A 20,510-nucleotide genomic window follows, 5' to 3' on the forward strand; every position below is an offset into this window, starting at 1 on the left:
ACTAGATTTTCAGAGACGAGTTCTCTTGAAATCTAGCACATTAGTTATTGTTCCATAATTTGGTTAAGATAGATTTTTGCGCTACTTGATCGACTTGCTTCTTCAAGACTGATTCTTACTGGGTCGAGTTCGTATCATAAGCATTGGTTTGTTCCAAAAGTCCAAATATCATTTGGAAAACAGAATGAGTTTGTCAACATTTCCATCTTATTCAAAGTATTGCGACTTGCGAGAACAAAATTTTGTACTTGATAGACTCAAGACTTGTATTTGGTTTCTTTATGCATTATCTGATCTAGAGTCTCGCAGGCAAGGTTATGTTGCTATCAACAAGAGTACAATTATGTTTCCTACCGCAAGCATTTTATGTTCATAAAGGTGAAGAGATGAGTAACTTGACAGGAGGAGTTAACTTGTAAATTGCTAACTGATTTTTTTTTATATTTATATGATACATCAAAGAGTTATCCTGCTTTTTATGATTCTGCCGAACAATAAAGCCAGTTGGTACTTCAAATGACACCCATCCGTTAGTTGTCCCTACAGGTAAAGCACAATCCGCCTGCTGCCTGCAAATTCCATTTTGATTCTGAAATTCAAATCTATCTATCAAATCCATGTCAACTGATTGCTTGCTTGAACAAGCAAAACTGGTTCAGCTTCCTTCCTTGTCAAGTCAAGCTGGGGTCTCTGGTTTTGTGATGCAAGTAACTCTGCATAGCTAAATTACGCATTACCATTGACGTAAAGTGGCTTTGCTCGGCTTATTTGAGTATTTTCAATCACAAATCATTTCAGGATGTCCAATCGCCCACTTTGGAATGCTTTAAATGACCACTGCTTGAGCCTGGAGCAACATGAGAGCAATGGAGGAAGGTCAAATGGAGAGTTCAAAGGGTAACAATGATCAGTCTGAGCCGAGGGACACATATAGAATTGCATATATTCTCCACTTCTTCCTTGGTGCTGGCAATTTGCTTCCGTGGAACACACTAATCACAGCTATTGATTATTATAGCTATATTTATCCCAACAGGCATGTAGAAAAAGTCTTCTCTGTGGCCTACATGAGCTCTTCTGTACTAGTTTTAGTTGTGATGCTGAGCTGGGGTAAATGGAGCAATAGCTTTAATCTTAGATTCAGAATGAGCCTTGGGTTTTCTTTGTTTGTTTTCTCCCTAATGGTTACCCCTACAATGGACTGGACTCGACACAGCAATGGGACGAAGGTGAATTCAAGTGTGTCCTACTATATGATTGTCTCATCAGTTGTGATCTGTGGCTTGGCTGATGGCTTGATAGCAGGAAGCTTGATAGGATCTGCAGGAAAGCTGCCAAAACGATACATGCAAGCAATTTTTGCTGGAACTGCTTCTTCAGGTATACATATTTCTACTACACTTTTTAGCAACTTTTTACCTTCTCTTCTTTCATTTAACAGAGGTGTACATATTTTTATTTAATTTTACCAGAAATGCCTGCATGTATTTCACAATGTAAAAAGTTACTATACCTTTAAATGTTCCTTCCCAGAGCAGGAAATTAAAGGCAAAGTTAATATGACGATGTAAATTCCACAATTTGGTTTGCTGCCTAATATTAGCTTTGATCTTTGAGATTCAATCTAAAATCATGAACAAAGTGATCCATGACACAAGAAGTAAGATATTTCAGATTTGGTTAAAAAAACACGGGTTTTCCAAGATTCGCATGTTAGGATAACAACTCTAACTCACCTTTGCATTTCATGGTGTACTATTGTTGGTTTAGAAAGAAAAAGAAAATGGTTGTCTAATCCATGCGCTAATGAAACAGAATGTGGCTTATAGTGGTACTTTTCACAAAGTACTAAAAGGTATACATTGGAAGAAGAAGGGGGGGGGGGGGGGGGGAAGAAAACTGCAGAGGTTACTCAAGTCTCAAATCAAGTACTGAAATAGTGTCCTTGACATTCTGAGCAGCAAAAGTTCTTATTGGCAATTAGATACAGAAATATCGACGGCAATATTCACTTACATGTGCTCAGCCCTCAAGATTAAACACTGAAATCTTGGTAGAAGAATAGGGTGCATAATCCCTATTTCCTAATTTCTTACTAGCTTTACTGTTTTCCAACAGGAGTTCTTGTTTCAGTGCTGAGGATTTTAACAAAGGCCTCACTTCCACACACGCCTAAAGGCCTTAAAACCAGTGCACATTTATATTTTATAGTCAGCACAATAATTTTAACGGGTTGCATAGTTTGTAGCAACCTATTGGACAAGTTGCCAGTTATGCAACAGCATTACAAGCATCTTCAAAAGGTTCTACCGCACTCGACGCCAAAGTTCTGGAAAGTTGCGAGAATAATTCGTTGGCCAGCTCTGGGAGTTTTCATGATTTACACCGTGACTTTGTCCATCTTTCCGGGATTTTTAGCAGAAAACATCGACTCAAGATTTTTAAGGGATTGGTATCCGATTATGCTAATCACATTATACAACATCTCTGATTTAGTGGGGAAGTCTTTCACTGCAATTTTTGTTGTTCAAGGCATTGGAAAGGTTACATGGGGTTGTATAGCAAGGCTGTTGTTCTATCCTCTCTTTAGTGTCTGCTTACATGGGCCCAAATGGCTAAAATCTGAGGTGCCAGTGGCTCTTTTGACAGTAATGCTTGGACTCACCAATGGATATCTGACAAGCTGTATCATGATTCTTGCTCCTAAAGCAGTGGCAGCTCCAGAGGCAGAAATAGCTGCTATTGTCATGGTGGTGTTCCTCGGAATAGGATTAGTTGCAGGCTCAGTTCTCGGCTGGTTCTGGCTTATTTAGATGCTTCTGAGACCTGATTCGCATCAAGCAGCCACTGATCCTTGGCATCAGGTTTTCAGTGGTTCAGTCCGGGGTGGCGACCGGAGGATATATGGTGGTAAATTTAGTTGTACGAAATGTTCCCATTATAACTGATCAGCTATCATCTGTGGTGTTTTATTTTTACGTGCAAATAAAGAAACATAGCATATATGCATTAATAGCTTCGGGCTTTAGATATCTTTTTTTTTTTTTTAATGTTCTGAAAACACCAATACCTTACTATTTACATGCATTCGTTAGTAAGCACCAATCTACCTGTGCTATTATAGTTTCAAAAGATACGAGAACGAGCCTAAAATCGAATGAAACTGGGTTGAAGAAAAATGCTCATCTAGTGAAATGATTTCCTATTTACGTGTTGCTAACTAATTAGCTCCAGAGTCGGGTACAGTACAAAATCTCTAGGTTATACAAAAATTAGCAGCTGTGACTAGTTGAATGGAACAGAACGGGGAAACTAAGAGGGCACCAAGCAGAGGAGGAGGATCAGGCAAATACTACTAGCAGTATAGCCTACAAATTATTAAGAAGCGGCTGCTATAGGAGGAGGTACTGATGGCGGAGCACCACCGTTGATCCCCAAGGAGATATTTCTTGGTTGTGACCCCTTGTTAGCATCATTTCTGTCCTTCAACTCTTCTTCATCTTCATCGTCGCCCTCAGCATCCCACAGAAAGTGAGCATATGAAGCCATAATATAACTGCGACCACCACCACAACAAAATCCAATCAAGTTTAAGAACATGCATGTTAATTAGACATGGGATATATTACTATTAACAAGCCGGCCTTAAGCATAAAGTTAATTTTCTAATCTGTAGTTTATTTGATTATACTTGGAACCAATTAAAGATGATCCCCATATTTATTAAACAAAAAAAAAAAGTCCTACTCTTCAGTAAAGATACTTCTGTCAAGTAGCGTACCAATCTTGAGGGGCAGCTTGAAGTGCCCGATCAAAGTAAGTCTCAGCACGGGGTGCATCTTTATGCGTCTGCCATATCAAGTCGGCGTATAATGACAGAACAGTTCCATCGCCGGGGCTGGCCAGTATCGCTCTTCCACAGTACTCTTCTGCTTTCACATAGTCTCCACGAACCTGTTCCCCCGTATTTCACAATATCAATATATAGTCGCAAGAATTAACTAGTAGAACTATATGCTCCTGCTCCACAAGTGACTTGTGATATGGTATGAATCTGCAATCATATACTGTACTATTTCACTCGTTACTCTATATATTCTGTAGCGTTGCAGTTGCTTAATAATAACTAGTAGTATTCCAGTGAGACGAAAAGCAAAATTAACCAACACCGCGGAAGAAAGCTTCCAATTAACTTGATCTTTTACTCAACATATTAAGGTTAGCTGTTGAAATTTTTATGGTATTAAATTTCACTGTTTATAATATTTTGGTTACAGATTTTTTGATTATTTTTTGTCGATCATGTTTGATAATAAATTTGTAACTGAAAAAAGCAATTTACATCTTATATTAAGTAAAAAATATATAAATAAACTACTATTTTTGATGCCATATGTAATATAATTTCTGATGATAAATAGCAAATTCTAATGTTTCCTTTAATATTTGGACGGGTATTCGATTAGTTAAACAATTTAGTAGATGAGAGACAATAATAGAATCATATTATCTTCTCTCTCTTAATATCATTTTTTAATTATTGATTGGATCTAGATGTTACAAGATAATAAATTTCAAGAGAAATTAGTGTAATTTTTAAAACCTAAAGGGAAGCCAGTGAAATAAAAAAGTCAAAAACCTTAGGAGAAGTTTCTAAAATTATTCCATTAAATAAACAAAACTGAATTCCCTTCCAAAAATTGATTTGCTTTCATCACTTAGATCCTGTTTGATAATCTAGTTAAGCACTTAAACATAATGAAATTAGATTTTAACATATTCAAACCATTTAATAACAATAAATTAAATATCTGAATTAATTAAGTGACATTGAATTTTCTACACTGAATTTTCTAGATATTTACTTGAATGTGGTATGCACTCAAATATATTAAATTTAATATTTAACAATTCAATAATTTAATGAATTCGAACTTCAAATTTCAGTTTTCAGTTTTCAACTTTATCAAATGCGCCCTTAGATATTTAAGGCCAACTGCGAAAGTTTCAGTTTTATCAAATGCACCCTTAGATATTTAAGGCCAGCTGCGAAATAGGTCACAAATCTGGCAGTTTATATTTTATCGAACAAATGCGCTATACAGTGAGATAGTGCATTGAAATGCCTAGTATTCTAGTAGTTAAATATGGACGAATTTTAACTTATAATATACAGTACATACCTCTTTCAAGTATCTTGCATAATTGCTAAGAAGCAGAGAATTTCTAGGGTTGGCTTCAATCATCTTTTGGTAATAGACGTCGGTGTTATCATGTCTATGATCCGAATCCCAATAATCCGAACCACCACCGCTGTCGTTTCCATCGCCACCCCAAGACCCTCCTTCACCACCCTGACAAATCCTTCCTCCACCACTTCCACTGCCACCCCCAACCGCCAGAGCTTCCGCCAGCCTCCCAGCTTCACACCCCTCTTCTAAATCCAACCCTGAGTTCGACAACAACAAGCTCTGATCCGTGAGTCGTCCCACTTCATCGCTCACCAATAGCTCATCATCTTTCTCTTCGTCAACTGCAACACCCCAAAGTAAGCCATGCATGCGCATGCACTTTGACTTATTAGCAGTACTCGACGGTGGATTTTTGACATCTTTGAGATCGTTTTCAGAAAGGGTTCTTGACATTTTCTTGATGGAACCATGATCAGATGATAGTGATGATGATGATGATGATCTGATGATGTGCAGTATGGATTCTGGCTCCGGCGACGACGATGCTGATGAGAAGACGTCCTTGCAGTAGTGGTGTGAAAGCCTTGAGTTTAGCAGTGGCGTTGAAGAGCTTCGGAGTAGCATTTTATTTATTATAGTTTCTTGGCCTTTGGCTATGAATATTCTGATTGTCGATGATGATGATGATGATTTTTTTTTTTTTTATCGTATGATGTGAAACTAGCTTGTAGGAGTTGTAATTTTAAGTTGAGAAGGTGTTTTCTAAAAGGGTTGGGAAGCGAGAGTGAGATTCTTTCGCGCCTTTCTGTTGAGGGTTGAGTCTGGCGAGTGAGAGATTTCCTCCCTCTATGGATGGATCAACTATCAAGAGGAGAAATTGTTTTGCTCACCATTTTATAGCCAAGGTGAGCGTGTAAAATTTATTCAGCACCTAAAAAGATTAAAAAGAAGTCCTGTGAAATTTGAAAAGATGTAGGCAAATATGCGTTGAATATTTTCTAAATGTGGGCCAATATGTGTATGTATTCATATGTTGCGTCATGATTGGATTGAATTTGTAGTACAAGTTCGGGTCAAATTGACTCAATTAATTTGCTCATCTGGTTGAAAATTTATATTTGTTGTCGATATTGGATCATCTGGATGTTGCACGCAATATTGGAATGAGACAGATTTTCGCTTGAAATCCTTTATAAGTTCGTCCTCTAAGGATGCACGTACAATTTAATGAATTGCATCCTATTATGAAATTAACGAAATAATTAGTGTGGATGTTGTTTCTATCTCCTTGAGAGACAGTACATTGGAATATTCATCTCCTATAGTTGGTTAGTTCATTTGTGAAATTACTAAATTCATATATCTATATATATTCCTCTCCTTACAAAATTCATTAGTACTAAATTCATGTATTTATTATAATCATCCCCTGCAAAGTTCATCAATATATTTGTCTATCTAAATTCATATATATATATATATATATATATATTTTATACACACACAAAACACAAAGTTCATTGGTACTAAATTCATGTATCTATCTATATTCATTCCCCTACAAAATCATCTTTCTACAAAATTGATTGGTACGGTAAGGTACATTGATTTGTTAAATCGTTTGTGGAACTACTAAATTCATGCACATCTATATTCATCCCATACAAAAAGTTCATGTATCTATATTCATCTCCCCTACAAAAGTTTATTGAGACAAAGTTTATTTATGAAACTACTAATTCATGTGTTTATATTTACGTTGATACGTGTATCTCCGGCCTTTTTTTGGTTGACAAGTGAAAGAATTTGAATCCAAAATCTCTTACTTATAATCCCTCCTACTTTATCACCCAACCCAACCCAATCCTTCCCCCAATATCTTTGGCCTTGTATCAGCTGTAAAAAAAAAAAAAAATTTTTTGAATTCTTTCAAAATACAAGTGAGTGGATTGACAAATGCAGACCGTGGCTTGATCCGGAAAGAAATAACGCAGACCGTAGGACAGCCAAACTAGAGGAAGCATTGAAGCACATTTTGTAATTTTTGATCCCATGTCCGGATTTCCTTAAACCTTTTTGTATCTCAATCAACTATGTAGGCTTTTTCTTTACCTTTTTTTTTTTGGTCAAAATATTTAGCTGGTTACTTTATCAACTTTGAATGAATTAGGACCTCCAGAGTCGAATTGAATCAGGTGCTGATGGATGGGATGGACCCGCCAAAGCCGTCTCCACTCGAACCCCAAAAGTTACTTCTACGGTCCTGATTCCTCGAGTCACGTGATGACCCTCCTCCAAAACTGTTGGCACGCCCTTTTTTGATATATAATAATAATTGAGGGCTTGAAAATGAAGACATGGAAATTTTTTTCCTAGTGTAACTTAAATGAGAATCCCCAGTTAGGTCTTCTTGTTCCTCGTATTTACGTGGCTGCCACTCCTGAATATTAGCGGTCCCAAATTGTTGATGAACCCCATTCGACATTGGAAAACCTACTTTCAAGCGGTGGAGCCCGGGGGTGGATTCAACGGTGGGCGTAGGAGATTTTGTTCCAACTCCAGGATTCGCATTTAATCATGGTTATTTGGAGGTGTCACGGGACGGAAATTATTTATGGGCGTAAATGATTGCATTCCTCCTTGCAGATTTTTGCTGGCCCAATCCAAATATCTTGTCTTATTCATAGGAAGTGACAATTGCAACTTGCAATTTAAAGCGTCCGGCCGTCAAGGTCTAAGATTGTCCCTTTCATGCCACCCCTTTTTTTTTTTTTTGGGAGGGGAAAGATTCGCCCTTTCATACTTTTTTTTTTTTTTTGGGAAAGATTGTCCCTTTCATACTTTTAAAGATATTTTTCCTACCGATTTTTTGGGTTAAATTTGAGATTAGATTTAATTAACTAACTTCAAAAGTTTGATAAAAAAAAAAGAAGAAGATATTTTTCCTAAAAATTGTGTTCAAGGCTTTTAGGCCAAGGTGCTAGGCGGTCATGGTGGTGTAGGCTCGCTATTTAGAATTGATTTAGGAAATGCAAACTCTTTTCTACGAGGGAGAAATTGGGAGTTAAGAGCAACTAGTGGACTATTTCATTAGCCGACTCCAGAATACTATAAAAAAAAGGAAAATCATAGTTTTTTTTTATCATTTTCTATATATATATATATATATATATATATATATATTTTTTTTTTTTTTTTTTTTTTTTTTTTTTGCCATCGCACGGCTAAATGGTTCAAACATTAACAGCTCGTAGTTTGGAAATGATTGTCAATCTGCAGCTCCAACTTGATCAATGGATAAGAGTTTCAGCTTTTAATGTCAACCTCCGTCTACGCCTATATACTAATGGGGGAAAACAAAAAAGTTTTGAGAACTACTCAAGTGAAAATCATTTTTGGACCACTTGGAGAGGGAAAGCTTCTGAGTCTTTATAATCAAGTAAGTAACTTGTGTGAACGAGAATAGATTTAGTTATCAGGTCAAATTTTAGCCCCAAGAAGCAGTTTCTTATGAAAAGTATACTTCACTGAAAAAAAAAAAAAGTGTGCGTTTAAATTTGGCTATCGTTATGTGAACCGTTTTGATGAATAATTTATAAATACCGCTATAAATGAAATATGGTCCGAAAACATGCCTTAATCTGTGGTAGTGACTGGAACTAATATCCTCCAAACTTTTATTTATCAAAAAAAAAAGATGAAAATAAGAGGAAAAAAAAGTCACAAAACAACACGCAAATTTGTGGTCGGAAATCTGTTTGTAGGCCAAGAACAGGCCATCCCTACTCTTCCCTTATTACCGAAACATGTTCGTTCCAGCTATTACAGGCTCCACTGGGCGTTAGATTGTCTACTTTATGTGGGGCCAAGGGGGGCATAGATGATGTGGCCTTATGAAGTGATTCAACTTTGCTCCTAATAGTGGGCCTTCAGGAGTGGGCTTTGGAAAACGAGGCTGTGCTATTTTATCCCTATCTCTGTGCTCTCGATTCTAGAAAACAAAAGCCAACGCATAAGAAGGGGGAAGAAGCGAATGCAAGTAGCAAGCAGAGAAAGCATAAGAAAGAGAATGGAAGAATGCAATCTCGAACTGCATAACGCAATTAGTCTTTTCTGCAAATGCATCTTTACTTTACGTAGCAGAATTTTTTATGAGTTATATAGTTTCTTCATTCTTGGACCTGTTCGCTTATGGCTTAATTTGGGCCTTTTGCAGTATTTCCTCCTTCAAACTTGGATAATTTGATTTCTTTATCTGCATGTGACTAGGAGTGTTTTGAGGTTGTGGGCTGTGTCAAGAATTTACCACTCCAGCCTCTCATTCTCGAAAGCTAAATTTAAATCAAGTCGTAATTTTTAAAGTCAGCGTTGACTCTATTTGCTACAATTGCAAACCCCAAGAAAGAAGGGGGGGAATAAACTTAATGGTTTGTTGCAACTTTTTCATTCGTCTGTGCAATGCCAATGTTTGTCTCGCATTGAAACTACACATGATGGCCTCATCCACTTTCTTTTTTTGGGTAAAAGGTGTTTTTTTGGGTTTTTTTTGGGAGGGGGGGGAGTGGTGAAGATGAGGGAGTTTGACCGCCAAAAAATGGGGAAAAAAAAAAGTGGAAGAGTGAAGACTGGGGACTTGCATTGGCTTGGAACTAGGATTACAAAAGAGTCGAGTCGAATCGAATTTTGGTCTAATCGAGTCGAGCCTTAACTTAGTTTTATTGAACTCGAACTCAAGCTCGAGTTCGACGAGCTGATAATTTAAAGTTCGAGCTCGATCTCGAATTCAAAAAAATAAAAAATAATTATTTTATTTAAAAAAATAAATAAAATCATATTTTTTCTTAATAAATAATAAAATATTAAAGATATATATATGTAATTTTACTATTAAAATAAAAAATAATATATATATGTATATATATATATATATATATATATATATATAACGAGCTTAATATTTTGAAATCGAATTTGACTCGAGCGGCTCGTTGGTTTGCAGCCCTACTTGGGACGATAATTGGAAAGCTACTTTGGCAGGGCTTCTACAATAGCCCAACTGAGATTGGACAGGTCCCCGCCAACCATTTCCCATCGGGCAACGGAGTCATATCCTTGAAGGAACCAGGAACCATTTAACGTGTTCCACGCATCACAGGCCATTTCCATCGATGGTAGCTCTGTTGGAAGTTGGAATGAATCGGGCGCTCCAGGATTCTATTGAAAGAGAATTGTGTGAGAGAAAATCTAATTTTCGTTTACAGATAATAAAGAAAAAACTAAACCACGTTGAAGAAGCACGGGACTTCCCTTAGCCGAGCTGACCTGGTAAGCTCGGGGTGCTGATGGAAGAGCTCGTCCCAAGCCTGCAAAACAGAAAGAAGTGATCTCACAAAGGGGGCCCCGAGGTAGTCCCCGAGGGCACTCCGACGGTCAAGTTAGTTGTCCGGTGAGCAAGAGAATGACTAACGGTAAAGCAATCGGGGTGAGTTGCCAATAGTGAGCGTACCTTGTACAGTAGGTATGTGTTACCATTTATACCTGTTGAAGAGTCCGACCTCCGTACGTTCCGGGACTTGCCGTGGATAGCTCCCAGCCCCGCACTGAGGGGGATTCCTCGCACCCTCTGCGGGGTAGCCCAAGGGAGCCTCCCGGAGCCCTAGCCGCCGCGCACCCTGGGCTGGCTCCCCGCGGGCCCGGGGTGCAAGCCCTAGCTCGGGTCGACCCTGGGCTGCCACGTGTACAGGCCCAGGATGGGGCCTCTGCACTAGCCCCCCAGATTAGGTCAGGCTCCCGGGCAGACCTGATCTACCATGTAGCCACGTGGAAGCCCATCATCACACTGCTCTGCCGCGGTCACCCCCGGTGCAGTGCTGACATTGGGAAGTGACGCCCGCGTCCTTTCAGTTGTCGCGTCCCTTCGGTCTCCGTACCCCCATTTAATGCGTTCACATGGGACGGTTCAAATTCAAGTAACCGTTTTCCCCCCATTTTGGTTCCCTATAAGTAGTGGCTGCCAAATTTCAGTTAACTCTATTTGCCATTTTCCCCTTTTCTCGCGCGTTTCCAACTCCCAGTAGTGCATTTTCGGCCAACAGCACCCAGATTCCGGCGACTCCGCTTCAACCCCAATACACTCCTTGTGCGCTAGTAAGTCCTTCCCCCTTTCTTTGCACATTTTCTTTCCTCCCCCTGCCATCCTTTATATTTTATGTCGGGCCTCTCTGACGTCACTTCCTCCGCCTCCCAGACTCCAATCCGTCGTAGAGCCACCAGAATCTTCATCTCCTCTTCGTCTTCGTCTTCATCTTCATCGTCTCCCTCTCCTTCTCCTTCTTCATCCTCTGCTTCCAACCCTGATCTGCTTGACCCCATAGTCATCATGAGCTCTCCTTCTACTCATTCCCCTTCCGCCCGGCTCTTGGAGGAAGTGGCCGAGGTCGATGCCCTCATCGAGCGGCAGGCCACCTCCATTCCTTCCCCCCAGTCTCCTAACGATTCCCCTGGCGGAGCTCGGGGTGGAGCTGGGGAGGACAGGGGTTCCTCCGAGGGGACCCCTGCTTCCGAGCAGGGGGAGGATCCCGAGCTCTCCTACGAGTGTCCTGACCTGTAGGAGGCCACCCTATCGCCCCAGGCCGTGGCCGAGCTGGCCAAGCTTTACTCCATTCCTCCGGCTTACGAGCCGAGGGCGGCCGGGCCCGACGACCGAGCCTGCCGACCTCCCCCCGGCTTCGTTGCCATCTATAGGGAGCAGCTCATCGCAGGGCTCCGTCTCCCTATTCCTTCAGCTCTAACCGAGATTCTGAACTACTGGGGGCTCAGAATCACTCAAGTCCACCCCACCTCCATCAGGATCATCACCGGATTCCTGATCTACTGCCTGCTTTGCGATATCCCCTACTCTCTCTCCCTTTTCCGGGCTGCCTTCATCCTTAAGGCCGCCCTCCCTGGATGGTACTACTTCTCTCGCCGCGGTCCCCAAACCCGGGGAGGAAAAGGCGCCCAGGAGTTGTTCCATGGAGTCCCCTCTTCCGTGAAAAACTGGAAGGAGGACTTCTTCTTTGTCAAGTCCACACATTTTCCCCCTAACGTGTGGAAGGTTGGAAAGGTCCAGGCCGACTCCTACCCGGAGGACCTGGACTACGAAACCCTCAGCCAGCTGTCGGGCTCCCAGGTGAAGTTTGATGCCACCAAGCTCTCTACAAAGCAGATCTCCGCGGCCGGGCTGATGGGGACGTTGTCCGAGTCCTCCGTGGAGGTGGTGACCCCCGAGCCCAATCTCGACACCTGTAACGCTGACTTTGCCTTTGTTACCTGTTGTATTTACAACATGTCGTAATTTCCTAAACTGTCTTGCTTTTTGTTGACTTGGCTGTGTTTGCTGCAGTGAGGAAGCTCTCCAAGCTGCTGGGCTTGCCCACCGAGGAGGACACCCCCGCTTCTCAGCTGGAGGCGGCCAAGGAGGCCCCAGGGGCGGCCCCGACCTCGGGGGGAGGCCAAGCCCCCCAGGCACAAACGCAAGACACCTCCTCCCCCTCCAAGAAGGCCGCCAACAACAAGAAAAAGGCGACCGGGCAGAAGAGGGGCCGAGCTGATGAGCCCTCCCAGCCCGGGAAGAGGCTCGCGCTGGTTCCGGCACAGCCCCTTCCCCTCCAGATGTCCTCGGGGGGTCCCGTTCACCTGGGCGTCGGCTCTGCCGAGGAGCACGCCCTGCAGGCAACTCCCCCGAGCTCGTGGCACTTCCGCCACGTGGCCCCCCTGAAGCCGGGGCAGGCCCCCACAATGCACGATCCCCGGCGTTTCTGCCCGTCTTGGGAGCTTTCCATCAATGACCGAGCCCAATTCCCCGAGATGGCTCGCCAGTGGGTGACAGGCTCGGTCCTCCCCCGGGACAGGAAGTGGATGGAGATAGCCTCCCCCTCCGAGCTCCAAGAAGTGTTCTGTACCGCCCAGGCCCAGGTAGGCTTTCCGACCTCCAGGCCATCCTCGCTTTTGACTCCCAGTTCGGCCGCGCATAATGCTAACTCCTTTCTTCTCTCAGGCCCATGCCGCTGGAGCCGCCTTGCTGTCCCGCTTCTCCGAGCTATCTCCCGACTTGGAGAAGTTGCAGAAACAGAAACGGGAGGCGGAGTAGAGGCTCACCCAGGCCCTCAAGGAGGCGGACTCCCTCAAGGCCAAGCTCAAGGAAGCGGACTCCCTCGCGGCCAAGTTGGGCAAGGCCGAGAAAGAGCTGGAAACAGCCCAAGTTCAGCTCGCCTCCACAAGGTCAGAGCTCGACCAGGAGAAGGCCGGCGTGGCCAAACTGAGGGAGGACCATGCCATCGAGCTCTCGGGCACCGTCAGCCGGGAGTGTAAGAAGGCCATTCGGGAGTTTATCTCCTCTAACCAGTTCATCCAGGACGTCGCGCTTCTCAACGGGCCCGTCGCCCAGGTCGGCTTCGCGCGAGCCCTGAACAAGGTCAAGGAGCTCGGCCTGCCTGGCTTCGACCTGGCCGCTTTCAAGGAGTACGACCCCCAGGCCGAGGAGAAGGTGGACTGGCTCTTCGACGGGTATTGCAAGGGACATGCCCTGAAAAAGCTGGTGCGCAGGAAGGACGTTGGGGCCGACCTTGAGGAGCTGCCCCTGGAGGAGGACGGGGACCCGGGTAGAGCTTCGGGGAAGGAGCCGGTAGTCTAGGCGGCCATTCCCGAAACCCTTCCCACCCTCTTCGGTTGGCATTGTAATAGACAGGCCGGGCCACAAGCTCGGAAATTTTGTAATAGATAGGCCTTAAATACATATATGAAATTCGAAATAGATTCCCTTGCCATTTCCTCCTGCACCCCCTGCAACAACCAAAACCAGGTGCCGACCTCCCGGGTCGAGCACCAGATGCATTCCCCCGTTAATCTAATAACTAAATCATTAGAGGGAACCAGGTTGCCGAAAACACGTGCCGACCTCTCGAGTCGAGCAACAAACATTTCGCCAAGGCAATCACGCACGCCGACCTCCTGGGTCGAACGTTTAAACTTTCAGAATCCTTTAAAGTACATTTCACTTGTGCCGACCTCCTGGGCCGAGCACTCCCGCGCGTCTTACCCCCTAGCCCCCCACTAGGACATTTAGCGAGGGAACGCTAAGTGGGCTAGTGTAAGATTAAAACTTAGAATACAAACAAGTACACGTGAAATAATAACTGCAAAGGTAACTGGAATTCGAAAGAATCAGACAACTGACAATCCTGGTCTAATCTATGCTACAAACAGTCGCAAATTGGAGAAGTGCCAAGTGTGGGGTACCTCGGATCCATCCATCTTCGCGAGTTTGCAGTACCCAGCTCGGTTTGCCTCCAAGACCTTGTACGGCCCCTCCCAATTTGGATCAAGCTTGTTGGAGGCATGTGCTCGGCTGACCGAGTTTTTCCGTAGAACAAGGTCCCCTGGATGGTACTGTGTGGTCCTCACTCTGGCGTTATGATAGCGGGCGAGCTGACTTTTATACTTAGCCATTCGCACAGCTGCTTCCTCACGCTTAGCCTCCAGCGTGTCCAAGTTATATCTCACTCTTCCTCGTTGGTTGTCGCAACGAAGTTCTGTGTCCGGGGTGAGGGTAGACCAATCTCCGCGGGTACTACCGCTTCTACTCCGTAAGTTAGGGAGAACGGGGTCTCATGGGTTGCCGTCCTGGGCGTAGTGCGGTAAGCCCAAAGGACACTAGGAAGTTCATCCAGCCAGTTAAACCGGGCTAGCTCCAGTCTAGTCTTCAGTCCCTGCAGGATGGTTCGGTTGACATTCTCCACCTGGCCGTTGGCCTGAGGGTGCCCGACCGAGGTGAAGTGCTGGTTAATCCCGAGCTCTGCGCACCAACTTTTGAATGGATTTTCAGCAAACTGTCGCCCGTTGTCGGATATCAGGACATGAGGGATTCCAAAGCGGCAGACTACACTCTTCCAGAAGAACTTCTGTATTGCTCTCCCGGAGATAGTGACCAGGGGTTCAGTTTCCATCCACTTTGTGAAATAGTCTATGGCAACCGCGAGGTGTTCGTACCTGCCCGGAGCTCGGGGGAAGGGACCCAGGAGGTCTATCCCCCACTGAGCAAAAGGCCAAGGACTGTGGATGGGGACCATATCCCGGGCGGGTTGGTGGTGCAGCGGGGCATGCACCTGGTAAACTCGGCATTTTTGAACCAGCTCATCAGCATCTCGGAAGACGGAGGGCCAATAGTAGCCCAGAAGAAGACACTTCTTGGCCAGCACCCGGGACCCCACGTGTGCCGCGCATATCCCTTCGTGGATTTCGCGGAGGACGTAATCGCCCTCCTCGGGGGTTACGCACTTTAGCCAGAGAGACAAGTAAGACCTCCTATAGAGGGTCCCCCCGTCGTAGGTGTATTTGGCAGCTTTGAGCTGGACCCGGCGAGCCTCGGTTTTGTTCTCGGGGAGGGCACCCGAGCTAAGGAATTGTACGAGAGGGGTCATCCAGGTGGCCGAGCTGTCTATAGCCAGGACCTGGACCTGATCGATACTTTTCTGTTTCACAACTTCCACCAGGACTTCCTTGCTCAGGTGCGCGAACGAGGAGGATGCCAGCTTTGACAGGGCGTCTGCGTGCTTGTTTTGTGACCTAGGCACCCGCTCGATTTCAAATGAATCGAACAGGGCCGTTGCCTCCCGCGCCTTGGCCAAGTACCTCCTCATGATCTCCTCCTTGGCCTCATATTCCCCGCGAACTTGGAGGACGACGAGCTGAAAGTCACTCCGGACTCTGATCGCGGCAATACCCATCTGGTGGGCTATCGCAATCCCGTCAGTAGGGCCTCATACTCAGCCTCATTGTTAGACGCGGGGAAGTCGAACCGGAGAGCATAGGTCAGTTCTTCCCCTGTTGGCGAGATGAGCAGTAGGCCGGCTCCGCTTCCCTCCTTGCTGGAGGCCCCGTCCACGAACAGCACCCATGGCTCCTTCGGCTGCACCCCCTCGCGCAGAGAGCTTAGCTCAGTTAGTGTCAAGCTGGCCCCCTCAGCGAGGAAGTCCGCCAGGGCTTGGGCTTTGATGGCTGTGCGGGGCCGGTAGCCGATATCGTGCTCGGCTAGCTCGACAGCCCACTTACTCATCCTGCCCGAGACCTCGGGCTTCGTGAGTATCTGTCGTAGAGGCTGGTCGGTCATGACGACGATGCTGTGGGCCTGGAAATAAGGCCGGAGTTTCCGGGCGGCGTGCACCAAAGCCAAGACCAGTTTTTCAGCAGGTGTGTACCGGGTCTCCGGTCCGTGTAGAGCTCGGCTGACATAATATATCGGCCTCTGAGCCCCCCTGTCTTACCGTACCAGGACCGCGCTAACGGCCTCGTTGCAGGCGGACAAGTACAGGAACAAGGTGTCCCCCTGTTCCGGGGCGGTCAGGGTGTGTAGCTCGGCTAGATACGCCTTGAGGTCAGCGAAGGCCTTCCCGCACTCCTCGGTCCACTGAAAGTCTTTGGGTGCCTTAAGGATTCGGAAGAAGGGGAGCCCCCTTATCGCGGACCGAGAGAGGAATCTATTCTGGGCGGCCATCGTTCCCGTGAGTCGCTGGACCTCCTTCACACTCCGTGGAGGGGCCATGTCCATGATGGCCTGGAGTTTTTCGGGGTTGGCCCGGATCCCCTCTCGTGAGACCAAGAAACCGAGAAACCGGCCCGACCTAACTCCGAAGATGCACTTCTTCGGGTTCAACCGCATCCGACTCTCCGGGAGGATGCTCAAGATCTCCCTCAGGTCGGGGACGAGCTGGGGTCCAGCCCGACTCTTGACGATCATGTCGTCCACGTAAACCTCCATGTTCCGGCCGATCTGGTTCTGGAACAGTTTATTGACCAAACGCTGGTAGGTAGCTCCAGCGTTCTTCAGCCCGAACGGCATCGTCCGGTAGCAGTAGGTCCCTTCCTCGGTGAAGAAGGATGTGTTTTCTCGATCCTCCTCGGCCATCTCTATCTGGTGGTATCCTTTAAAGGCATCCAAGAAACACAAAACATCAAAACCAACAGTAGCATCTACTAACCTGTCGATCCTCGGCAAGGGGAAACAGTCCTTTGGGCATGCTTTATTGAGATCTGTGAAGTCAACGCACATCCTCCAGGATTGGTCCTCCTTTTTTACCAGAACAGGGTTGGCCAACCAGGTCGGGTAATAGACCTCCATGATAATTTTGGATTCCAGCAGCTTTCCGACCTCCTTCCTAATCACCTCATTCCTCTCGGGAGTGAAGTTTCTCTTCTTCTGCTTCACCGGTTTGAAGCGAGGATCTATGTTAAGGTGGTGGTCCGCCAGGTCGGTCGGAATCCCCGGCATGTCCTCTACCGTCCAAGCGAAAACCTGGGCGTACTCTCTTAAGAGGGCCTTCAGGTCATCCTTCTCTTTGGGCGGCAGTGATGCACCGATACGGATTGTCTGGTCAGGCCTCCCCTCCTTCAGCGGGAATTCCTCGATCACATCCGGAGTATCCCGCTGCCGCTCCTCCTCCCCCGGGATATAGGGCTCCAAGCTGACCGTCTGGGCAACCACCTTCTCATGCCCCCTGAGCAGGGCGAGGTAACAAGTTCGGGCCACTTCCGGATCTCCATGCACCTCGGCAATTCCTTCCGGGGTGGGGAATTTGACGCTAAGGTGGAGAGTTGAGGGAATCGCTCGGAGGGCATTCAAAGCGGGCCGGCCAAGGAATATGTTGTACGGGGATGGTTGCTTGACCACCACGAAGTTGACGGGGATGGTCCGGCACTTGGGGGCTTGCCCCACCATGACCATCAGGTTGATCATTCCCTCCAGGTGGACAGGCGGTCCGGTAAAGCCTACCAGAGGTGTCCGCACAGGAGTCAGCTGTCCATCCTCCAGGCCGAGCTCCTTGAACACCCGATAGAACATAATGTCGACCGCACTCCCTTGGTCGACGTATACCTTTTTCACTCGATAGTTGTTGGTTACGACATGGATGATGATGGCCTCATGGTTCCCAGATGCTAGGGGAACCGCGTCCCTCGGCCCGAAGGTGATCTCCTCGTCCATGCGCAGGCGTTTTAGGGAGTCGTCCCCCTCAGGGGGAGATCGCTTGCTTTTCCGAGCTGCGTGGCTGTCCCCCCCTGTGGGACCGCCGGCAATGGTGTTTATCACCCCTGCCAAGTTCTGGGCATCCTGGTCGGGTGAATAACCCCGGGGCGCGCCCCGCCGATCAGGTCGGTCACGGTGCTGACCCTCGCCTCTCTCTCCTCGGTAGGCGCGTCCGGGCTCCTGGCCGGGGCGACCTTGCCGCACAAACCGACCCAGGAAATCGCGCTGAACGAGGTCCTCGATCTCCCTCTTTAGGGCCCAACACCCCTCAGTGTCGTGCCCGACGTCCCTGTGGAAGGCACAGTACCGGTCCTGATTACTCTTATTCCGAGGTGTGCCCATTTTGGGCGACCGGTCTCCCAGGCCCTCTGTCTCCATGACAGCCAGGATTTGCGCCCTTGGCCGGGTTAGGGGCGTGTACCCTTTTTCAGGGAGCGGCGGTGGAGCGGGGGCCCTATCCTTGGAGAGGCGATCGAAGACGTTCTTCCTGGCTTGGCCATCCTTGGTTTCAGGGTGGTTTGCCCGTCCTTTCCGGTCCCCGAGCTCCCGATCTGATTCTCGTTTCAGGCGGCCGGCCTCCTCTGCGTTAGCAGCAGCGTGAGCCCGGGTCAGGAGCTCTCCCAGATTCTTCGGGGGTTGTTCGACATGTTTGTAGTAGAGCTCCTCTACCCTTAGCCCGTTCATGAAGGCGGCCATAACCACCTTCTCATCCTTATCTCTGATCTGCAGGCTTTCTGTGTTGAAGCGCGTCATGAAATTCTTTAGGGACTTGTCCGGCTTCTGCTTGACGGCCATCAGGTGAGCCGCGTTTTTCGAGTAGGTTTTCGAGGAGACGAACTGGGCGGCGAACTGTCGGGCCAGCTCGGTGAAACTCCGGATAGACCCCGGCGCCAGGCCCTGGAACCAGAGCCGTGCTTTTCCCTTAAGAAACATGGGGAAGGTCTTGCAACGGAGGGCATCCGCGGCGGTTTGTAGGCACATGTGCGTCAGGAAGACCGAGAGGTGGTCTTCCGGGTCAGTCGAGCCATCGTACAGCTCGATGTTCGGGATCTTAAACCTCCGAGGTAACGGGTAGTCCTCAACCTCACGAGTGAAGGGCGAGGCGGCGTAGTTGTCCTCGTACGGTTGCGGTCGCAGGATCTGCTCGAGCTCGTCCCGGACGGGCTGCCATTGGGGAAGGTCCCGCGGACGGCTCCTGATTGACCGGGCGGGGGAGCGCTCCTGCTCGTTCCGTGCAAGCTTCCATGAGGAGGGGTTCCTCAGCCGACCCCCGGCGGACCGGTCGTGATAAGACCTCTCGCTGTCCCCGACCATCGAGGCCTGCGGCCTGGGAGGAGTCCGCGGTCGTTTCCTCCTGGGGGGCTGGTCCCGCGACTCATCCTCTGAGGGGATGGGGTGCGGCCCCCTCTCCTTCCCTTTCGCCTTGGAGGTCTGCGCCCCGCCAGCCTCTCCCCCCTCCTTCGCCTGTCGGATTATATCTTCCAGCATGGGGAGATTCTCGGTCACAAACTGATAGATCTGCTGTTTCCGTTCCCCAGAAAGGGTCGAGCCCCCGGCGTCTCGAGCTGCCTCGGTCTCCAGCCGCCGGGATCCCTCGCCGGCTCCAGGATCGGTGTTATCCGCGGTTCGCTTGGAACGCGTCCTCGCCATCAACACAAATACTCGTATCCTCGGTTCCCACAGACGGCGCCAACTGAAAAAGCACGGGACTTCCCTTAGCCGAGCTGACCTGGTAAGCTCGGGGTGCTGATGGAAGAGCTCGTCCCAAGCCTGCAAAACAGAAAGAAGTGATCTCACAAAGGGGGCCCCGAGGGCACTCCGACGGTCAAGTTAGTTGTCTAGTGAGCAAGAGAAGGACTAACGGTAAAGCAGTCGGGGTGAGTTGCCAATAGTGAGCGTACCTTGTACAGTAGGTATGTGTTACCATTTATACCTGTTGAGGAGTCCGACCTCCGTACGTTCCGGAACTTGCCGTGGATAGCTCCCAGCCCCGCACTGAGGGGGATTCCTCGCACCCTCTGCGGGATAGCCCTAGGGAGCCTCCCGGAGCCCTAGCCGCCGCGCACCCTGGGCTGGCTCCCCGCGGGCCCGGGGTGCAAGCCCTAGCTCGGGTCGACCCTGGGCTGCCACGTGTACAGGCCCAGGATGGGGCCTCTGCAGTTTCCTATTAGTCTTTGCTTCACAGGTCCCCTCGGCAAGTGAAGCTGGTATGGATGGTGACATCCTTGAGCATTATTGGCAGCCAGAAGGTTATCCAT

The 20,510-nt window shown here is 47.4% G+C and overlaps 3 protein-coding genes across 4 annotated transcripts; 1 reads left to right on the plus strand and 2 right to left on the minus strand.

The window, feature by feature from the left end:
- Window positions 1-523: 523 nt before the first annotated feature.
- On the plus strand, window positions 524-3,013 carry LOC113695088 (equilibrative nucleotide transporter 8). Of its 2 annotated transcripts, none has more exons than XM_027214050.2 (2): window positions 524-1,380; window positions 2,242-3,013. In XM_027214050.2, exons 1-2 carry the CDS (start codon window positions 858-860, stop codon window positions 2,811-2,813), a joined length of 1,095 nt encoding a protein of 364 aa, XP_027069851.1. In that variant the 5' UTR covers window positions 524-857; the 3' UTR covers window positions 2,814-3,013. The 2 variants fall into 2 exon arrangements, with proteins under 2 accessions (XP_027069851.1, XP_027069850.1); XM_027214049.2 differs by having other exon boundaries at window positions 531-1,380; window positions 2,119-3,013.
- Window positions 3,014-3,168: 155 nt separating this feature from the next.
- Window positions 3,169-6,100, minus strand: LOC113695795 (uncharacterized). The gene is made up of 3 exons (XM_027214949.2): window positions 5,184-6,100; window positions 3,782-3,954; window positions 3,169-3,556 (listed from the first exon to the last, which is right to left on the minus strand). Exons 1-3 carry the CDS (start codon window positions 5,814-5,816, stop codon window positions 3,379-3,381), a joined length of 984 nt encoding a protein of 327 aa, XP_027070750.1. The 5' UTR covers window positions 5,817-6,100; the 3' UTR covers window positions 3,169-3,378.
- Window positions 6,101-15,966: 9,866 nt separating this feature from the next.
- On the minus strand, window positions 15,967-20,510 carry LOC140009643 (uncharacterized). Its single transcript, XM_072055742.1, has 3 exons — window positions 20,370-20,510; window positions 16,541-20,022; window positions 15,967-16,456 (listed from the first exon to the last, which is right to left on the minus strand). The coding sequence occupies exons 1-3, from the start codon at window positions 20,508-20,510 to the stop codon at window positions 15,967-15,969; spliced, it is 4,113 nt and encodes a 1,370-aa protein (XP_071911843.1).

This window comes from Coffea arabica, chromosome 6e, assembly GCF_036785885.1.
Source record: "Coffea arabica cultivar ET-39 chromosome 6e, Coffea Arabica ET-39 HiFi, whole genome shotgun sequence".
NCBI lineage: Eukaryota > Viridiplantae > Streptophyta > Magnoliopsida > Gentianales > Rubiaceae > Coffea > Coffea arabica.